The sequence below is a fragment of the Ovis canadensis genome, chromosome 3 (genome assembly GCF_042477335.2).
Source record: "Ovis canadensis isolate MfBH-ARS-UI-01 breed Bighorn chromosome 3, ARS-UI_OviCan_v2, whole genome shotgun sequence".
In the NCBI taxonomy this organism is placed as follows: Eukaryota; Metazoa; Chordata; class Mammalia; order Artiodactyla; family Bovidae; genus Ovis; species Ovis canadensis.
In genome coordinates, this window is record NC_091247.1 from 5,803,702 (window position 1) to 5,812,135 (window position 8,434).

Genomic DNA, 8,434 nt, shown 5'->3' on the forward strand with positions numbered 1-8,434 from the left:
CTGCCCAGCTCAGCTTCCTGGCACTGATGCCCCTCGTAAGGCTCTGGAGCAGGCGACCTGTGGCACCGAACACAGCTCCTCACCTCACCCGTGCAACAGGCGAGGGTGGGCTCCAAGCCGTCTGGCCTCCTGAGTCCCCTGGGGGTGGAGGTGCTGGCCCGGGAAGCAGATCCGACAAAGGCAGGACCGTTAGGGTTCCTCCGGGCCGGGTGGGACCTCAGGGCCACACCTGTGACTCACAGTGAACGAGGCGCCCCAGCTCCTCCAAGCAAGGCTGCCTTTGCCCAAAGGGCGGCCCTGTCTGGCTTCTCATCAGACCACATCCTGTTTGTGTTGGGTCTTTTATCAACGCGGTCCACGCAGTCCATCCTTCACTACCAGGTCCCCAATGGAATCCCAGGGTCAGGAATGCGCAGCAATCAGGAGTGCCCAGGGCACGGGCCCCCTTGTGAGGGCGCTATATAAAGCAGGGAGCGCCCGGGAGCTGCACCTCCTGGACAAGAACCCAGAGCAGCTCTGCCCAGCCCAGCCCAGGTCCAGCCGCCCAGCTGGGAGCAGACCCTCAGCACCGTGAGTACGGCTGCTCCATTCCTGGCAGGAATCGCACTCAGGCCTCCTGCAGGTCGGGAGCTGGGCGCAGGCGGTAGGAATCCTGGGGACCCACAGGGTTGGGAAGGCCCTGAGGGGTGGTGACCGGCACCTCATCTTGCTGCCTGGAGCAGGCAGAGATTGGCCACGGGTGCCCTCCAGGGCCCGGCACTGGGCCTCCCTCTGTCTTCTCCTGCCAAGTCCTGGATGATGGGGCCTGAGCCCCAGCTTGTGCTGGGGTCCAGTTTTTGGTGTGGAGGTTCCAAGCTCCCACTGGATTCCTGAAGGGGTCCATGCTCCCCCCAAAGGGAAGGAGAGAAGGTGCCCCCTCTTTTGAGACCCAGAGGCTATTCCCAGGTGGACTCATCCACCAGCTGGACTCCCACCTGATCTCAAAGCTGTCTGCCTCACTTTCTGTGGGGAGGAAAGCCCTTGAGAAAAGCCCCCACTTCACCCAGATGCTGACGGAGAGGCTTCCCTGAGACAGGTAAGAGGTTGCTCCAGTCTCAGGAGATGAGAGAGGCGTAGGAGGGCTGGATTTGGGAAGAGGAGGGAGGACATGTTTTAATATTTTTTTTAAAGCTTTTTGGGCTGAGTACATTTTGAAATGTCTTCAAGGGAGCCATTTCTGGAAAGAGCTCTGGGAGGCCGGGGCTGTCTTCTCCAGAACACGCTCCCTCTATTCCAGCCTCAGCTCTCCTCAGAGGACCAGCCAGCTCCCACCCAACGTGGTCGTTCCCAAAGAGGCTTCCTTTGCGAGGGGACGAGCAGTTACTGCCAAGGCAGGGGCACTGGGGGGAAGCTCTATTTCTGTTTCGCATCCCCATGGACCACCGTGCAGGGGGTAGAGGAGCCATTCCCGCGTCCAGCCCAATTAGACCCAGGCTTGCCTCCCAGCTTTGTCACTTACAGAACTGAGATCTTGGGCCCGTCACCCGGTTGGGGATCCTGCCTTCTCTGTAGAAGGGAATAAGGGAGGCCCTCCAGGACAGTATCAGGTGGGGATGGTTAAATTGACCTACGGTCCAAGAAGCCCCCTGGCCATTAGAATCGGGAACCCTAGAGCCTCTACTTTCTAGCTGTGGGTCCTGAGCACAGTCTCTTAGCCTTTCTGACAGTTCTCTTGCCTGAAAATAAAAACGGGAATAACAGGGCTTCAAGTTAGGTTTACTGTGAAGGTAAAGTGCAACCATGCAGGCAAAGGTTTACCTCGCAGCCAGATTACACAGTTGGAGAAGGAAATGGCAACCCACTTGAGTATTCTTGCCTGGAGAAGTCCACGGACAGAGGAGCCTGGCGGGCTACACATTCCATGGGGTCGCAAAGAGTCGGACATAACTGGGCAACTATCACTGTCACTCAGGTACACAGTTGGTGCTCAGCAGGCACTGGCAAGCACTCCTCTCTGGGAGGATGTCTGAGTTAGACCGGGCCGTCAGATCTGGTTCCTGCTTTCGGGAGCAACTGGCTTCCACGTCGCAGAGACACGAGCAGAGCATCCCCGCTAAACAGCTTAACCAGACCCATTTATTATCGAGTTGAAAACGAAGAGGGGTAGATGCTATTAACTCTACCCTATGGCTCTGAGATGATACGGCCCAAGAGTCAATAATTATAATAAGGGAAGAATGAGCCCAAATTTGCTCAGCTCTCCCAGGGCCGCCTGTAAGCCATCCCAGCGGCAGTGGTATTAGTGTGCTAAGCTGCCAAGGCCGTCAAAAGATTGCAGGAGAGGGAGAACCAGCCTAATTGGCGCGGCTGGCTCCTGAACCTGCTAAGAAAATAAAGGCCTGGTCCCCCAACGTGGTGACACTTCCTCACGCTGCTTGCAGGCTGGGCTCAACCGAGCCGCCAGCTCACACCTTTGACAGTGGCCTGGGTCCCCGGGAAGCATGTGCACAGCTGTGCGTGGCCCCGGGGTGCAGCCCGTAACCTCCTCCTCTCTCCCCTCTGGACCAGATGCGGAACGCTTACTCCCTGCCCTACCTCCTGTTCCTGCCCCTGGGTGCCTGCTTCCCAGTGTTGGACACAGAGGAGCCCGTGGACGCCGTAGGGGGCACCGGACGTGAAATGAGCTGGACGCACCCAGCAGGGGGACGCCCCTTCCCGTGGGGCCCCCCTGGGTGGCCAAGAGCCCCGCACCCACACGCCCTGCTCATCATGGCCAAGGAGCTGCGGGCGTTGGGCAGGGCTCGTGCTGGCTTCAAGCTGCGTCTCGGGAGGCAGGACGACGGCAGCGAGGCCACTGGCCTCCTCCTGGAGGAGGCCGAGAAGGTGGGGGGCCCGTTGGGGACTCTGGCTGAGGAGCTCAATGGCTACAGCAGGAAGAAAGGGGGCTTCAGCTTCCGCTTTGGCCGGGGATGAAGGGGTCAGTGATCCTGGGAAGGGCCACCCGACCCCATCCCCGCCGTTTCCACACGCTTCTCCTCTGGCCTCAAAAGACCAAGACATGAGAAGGTGTGGGGTCTTCTTATAAAGGACAACAATAGGAATTATAAAAGCAGTAGGATTGGTTAGGTGGGTGCTTACTTTTGATTTCCAACTTTGCTGAAGCAAAAAAACCCTGGATGGTGTCAAAAAGGAGCTCAAAAGACCAGAAAAGCAAGGTAACAAGAGATACCACATCTGGCACCACCCCCTGGCAGTCTGCTGCGTTTCAGCCCCCTCCTCTGGGGGCCTGGAGCTGAGGATGCCCCTGGACCACGAATCTGAACAGGCAGAGCTGGCCGTGCTGGCTCTGGCCTAAAGGTAGGTGGCCTGAGTGATTCCGTAGGATAACCCAAGTTTTGACAGTCTCTGCCAGGACGTCAGGGGTTGACATCTGAAGTGCGACTGTGAGCGAGCACATTCCACTGGGTACAGACTGTGGTTCTGAAAGTTAACAACGGAAAAAAAAAAATCTTGTTCTCCATCCCATTAAGACAACATCCCTCTGGCAAGAAAACCTTGCTGCGGTGTTGCAATGCCACTCGGAACCCGCTGCCCAGCCCTTCTGACAACTGTCTTCATTGGTGGTACAACGTTTGCCAAGCCGAGAAGCCTCGTGGGAGGTGAATGAGGAAGGAATATTTTTTTTTTTTTTTTTTGCTGCAGCAAGGTTGAGTGTCCAGTGTTCAGAATGTGAATGTATTGTTGTCTTTTGAAATAAAAGTTGTAGTGACTGCAAACTGTGACGGGAAGCCTGCCTGACTCTTGCCTGCAGGTCCTCTGTGCCCTGGGAACTTCGCTTCCCGAGTTTCGAGTTGCCTTGACTTTGGGGAGATGGAAATCGTTGTCTCCTGTACCCCACACACCTCTCCAGGCATCTCCTTAATTGGCAGTTGGTGAAATATCCATGGTCAGAGGTACAGGGAAAGACACACGGGGTGGTGCATTTTTCCTCTTGCGCTAGACAGCTCTTGCCCTGGTTTTCTCCAAGCGAGGAGAATTCTGAAAGCAACTGCTCTGCCCCGAGGGAAGCCCGTGCTGGGCAGCCCTGGGGCGAGGCGGAGCATCTCCTTCAAACGTGGCTTTGGTGAGTCCTGCGTTCTGACCCTAGTCAGCTTCAGCAGTCTGATGCTCCTCACTCCCTGGCTGGCTTCAACTGCCAGGACCAGAACCTGTATCGATGTTGCCATGGCAACACCTCTCCTCCTCCCTTGGGAGCCGTGGCTTGCCCCTGTTCACAATTGAATAATTCTCCATTGAGCTGTCACAATTAATTGGTAGATTCTTATTAGCCTTTTTAGAACCACACTGGGCCTGGGCCCAGCTTGGCACCTCAGAGCATTTCACAGTGCTTTTCCCGTTCTATTAGAGACTTAGGTTCCCCGGTAGCAGCTCTCAATCCTCGGCAGCCTGGAAAGTCACTTCATTAAGGGGTGACAGATCTGAGCCACAAAAAGAGGCGGGCTGACTGGGGAGCAGAAATGGGATGCGGGCAGGGGCGGGGATGCAGGAGTTGGAGCTTCGCCTTATGTTGAAGCAAGCTGCTTAGAGCACATGTCCTGGGCTCAGGGCCGTGGTGATGGGGCCGGCAGTGACGCTGAGTCTGGGAGGCACGGCGTACCTTTTGGCCTCTGCCACTGGTGAGGGAGGGAGGAGCCGGGAGGTCTGCTGCTAATGTGACAGGTTGATTGGGCAGGGGGGTGGTGGTCTTTGTGGGTGAAAGAAGCAAACACTCAGCCCTGAAGCCACGGAGGGAAAGCTCATGAAACCAGTCAAGGAAAGCCCCGCTGCGGAGGCCGTACAACACGGGGTGGCCAGAGGAGGCAGGCGGGGTCCTAGCCTGGGCTGTCACCCAGGCACGTGCTCGCACGTGCTCACTTCCACTCAGATAGAGGGGGAGGCGAGGCAGCATCCTGGAGTAAGTACTCCAGCCCGTAGCTCATTTACACACACAAAGAAGCCAGAGAATGTGCTCGTGGCACACCGGGGGAAACACAACAGACCAAGGGCAGAGGGACGCCCTGCAGCAAGGTCCCCTGGCCCGTGCGCTCGGCGACTTCTACTCTCGGGACTAAAGGACCACCCCCGCAGTCACTCACGGTGAGAACGGAGAACCTGGAGGTCACCGAGGGGGAAAACGCTCCCAAACGTGCTTACGCACGCTGTGGGTATGCACCGGCTGGCTTTTAATTTACTAGGATTAGGTTAACCTCGGTGGAGAAATCCGAGATAAAGCGGGGAGGGGGAGAGGGGCGGGCCTTCAAAAGTGGATAACCTGTCATTAGGCTTTCATCATTCAACAGAAATCAACAAAGCTGTCCTCTCCAGTTGCTTGTACATTCAAGCTCAATAAACCTGAAAATCAGAACAATCAAACTGCTACGGGCGTTGATCTGTTAAATCCACTCCACTGCATTTGGCTAACCTTCCTCTTTAACCTCCCCACACCTCTCGACCCCCCGGCTCTGTAAAGGCTTGGGGGTCTCTCCTGCCATCCCCACACAGCCCCCTCTCCTTGATGGAGATTACTCCCCAGATTAGTGAGGGTGAGGCTCTTCGGAAAACATCTGCTTTGGAAGCAGGGCGATTATGCTCCCCCGGTGGCCTGGCCAGCTCCACCTGGCGTGGCTGTGCTGTCCTCTGGCCCAGGCACCTGGGAGCTGACGCATTCGCTCATGTTAAGCATTCAAGACACACACACAAAACACTCCATCTTGGTGTGCAGATCTCCAGGTATTTAGCTCTTAAAATGGATGGGGAATATTTGCCAGTATTTTCTTGCATGTTTGAAATATTAATAAAAATGTCCAGGAAAAAAAGATGTTGGGGGCGGGAGCAATAGCAGACCATCACCAGCAGCTGCAGCAAGTGAGGGGTCAACTCGTCCCAACAGCGCCTGGCGCCAAAGATGCTGCAAGACACACACCAGGGGGGACCCAGACTCAGGCAGGGCGCTCTCACCGTCCAGGCAGGGAGCCGGGGCCCTGGGCTGAGATGGGGGGCAACCATGGAGGAGGGCTGGCACCAAAGACAGGGGACACCACGGTTGGGCAGTCTTGTCCCACCTAACATCTTCTATATGAAGACAGCACGTCGACATGGGTCCCCCACCCCGAGTGCTCAGCTGAGGAGTGCTGTCTATAAAACACCTCTGATGCCGACAGACAGGGTTGGGCGAGCTGTAGTTCTCACCTCCCCTCTTTCACGATGGAGGAGGGGAGGTGAGCTTGGCCCTGGAGCCCCGGTCTCCGCGGATCGTGCTGTGGCCATCTGGACTGTCGCCAGATGAGTCAGGCGCAGTAGGCGTTAAGCAGGCACGTGCTGTGTGACCTCGGGCTAGCTGCCGCACATCTCTGAACCTGGCTTTCCCACCCATGAAATGAAGATGGTCACAGAACCTCCCTTATTAATTCTGAAAGTGTGGGGGTTTCCCATGTGGTGCGGAGTGCACTTGGAGTGCATTTGTAGAGTAGCTAAAAGCACTCCCCTGGAAGCTGAAATTCTAAGAAAATCTTCAGTGCAACCGAACACACATCTGGAATGTGCCCCAATTCTAAGCGTGGCTGGATGAGTTTCCAGCCAGTGACACACCCATTAGCCGGCACCACCCAGGCTACGTACCCAGTGTCGCCCGCCCTCTGACCTCTTCCACCAGACCACGTGCCCGTTTAAACATCACTGTGCTGGGTCTGGCAGCTGCCTGGCACCATGTACCATGGAGTGGGGTGTCTGTCCCCTCCCACTCCCAGTGCCCCCCAACATTCCATGGCATGAACACACCACCCCTACCTATTCTGTTCCCCTCTTGATGATTGCTTTCAGTTTGGGGATCTGAAAGGTTTTTAAAAATTTTTGAGGCTGGAGGCTTATACATTTTGAGGTAACCATGTCAATAGCAGCTGCCCGCCTTCTGGGGCCTGGCCCTCTGATGCCCCCTCCTTGGTTCTGGACCTCAAAGGCACGACTCAGACCTTTGGCCACCATCGTGTGTATACACAGAGATGTCTTCCTGGGGCTATATTCCAGTCCTCACTAGGTTCTCAAGGGGTTCTGTGACCTAAGAGGTTCAGGACCACTGACCTAGAACGGTGAGACCCAGGGAAGCTTCTTCAGCTTGCCTGACACTCGTGGAAGACGTTACTTTGGATTAGAGCCTTCTGAGACCCTGCCTCATGCTGATACGGCTGCCAGGGTGACTGGCGCGTACACGAGGCCTCGTCCTGGTCTCACCGCGTGGGAGCTGTGACTGGACGAGCTCTCTGCTGGGCAGTGGGAAGACGGGACAGCTCACCCTGTTTGTGAGGCTGCCGTGAGGAGTCCAGGACCCATGCATGGCTGACCCAGGGGAAGCAGCCGTCAGCGGGGACTGTCACTGCAACCCCACGTCCTCTTTCAGACTTGAGAGCTGCCACTCAAACGAAGAGCCTGCTCCCCGTGGAAAAGTCCCCAACTCGGGAGCTCTGGTGTCCAGCGACAGCTCTGCCACTGACCCACCCGGTGGCCTGGGCCCGTTTCTGCCTCCGTGAGACGAGGAGACCTGTGCCCCGGTGCCGCCTGGGGCCACGCCACTTGAGCACACACCGTGGGTCCCGCTGACCTCGTCCCCGGGCTGGCGTTTCCACTGCCCCCGCTGCGGAGCGGCACAGCTCGCTGCCCAGGTCTCTGGGAAAGAGGCTCTGGTGGACAGGAAGTGCGTCCTCTGACAGGCCTGCTAGCTTAATAAGTATCATTAGCAAGGGGCAGCTACTCAATTCCCCGACGTCCACTTTCCCAGCCACCAGCTGGCGTCAAATGGAGAACGGATATTGAGGACACGCCAACACCCCCTCGGGAGGTCCCCGCGGGAGAAGTCATGCTGTGGCCCTGGCTGGTGGCTCCATCCCCTCGCAGGCTGGCACACCCTCCTCGTCTTCGTCCACCGAGAAATAAGATGCCTGGTGCACTGAACACGAGTGAGTGGACAGCGCTTTGGGGACTGATGACAGTGGCTGAAAGTGAATTCAAATGCAAGGAGAAAAAGAAAAAGCCCGTGGGCAGGGCTGAACACTTTCAGGCCAGAGAGGCATTCCGGACGTGACCTTCCCCTCCCCATCTCAGGGACGGGCGGCACCGCTGTCGCTGGTCTTCCTTTCCCACGCCAGACGGCCGCGGCCCGCATGGGAGCACAGCCTGTTCTCAGTGCTGCCGCCAAGCCAGGCCGCTGGCAAGCAGGGCTCGAGGGCACAGAGGGGCCCAATGTGAGGGCTGGCTGGTGACACGGCCGGTGCGGGGTTCTGCCGCACTCCTGTTCTCTCCTGTCGTGTGAGATCCGACACAGCCCAGCCGCTTCTGGAAAGCCTGGCTTCCTCCCGGCCCATGCACGCGCCAGGGCTCTGAGGATGACAGGGAAGAATTATGGACCACAGCAATTACCCCAAGG

General features: G+C 57.3%; 1 protein-coding gene across 1 annotated transcript; it reads left to right on the top strand.

The window, feature by feature from the left end:
- The first annotated feature begins 2,547 nt into the window (after positions 1 to 2,547).
- QRFP (pyroglutamylated RFamide peptide) lies at positions 2,548 to 2,952 on the top strand. The gene has a single exon (XM_069586269.1). The coding sequence runs from the start codon at positions 2,548 to 2,550 to the stop codon at positions 2,950 to 2,952; it is 405 nt and encodes a 134-aa protein (XP_069442370.1).
- The last annotated feature ends 5,482 nt before the right edge of the window (positions 2,953 to 8,434 follow it).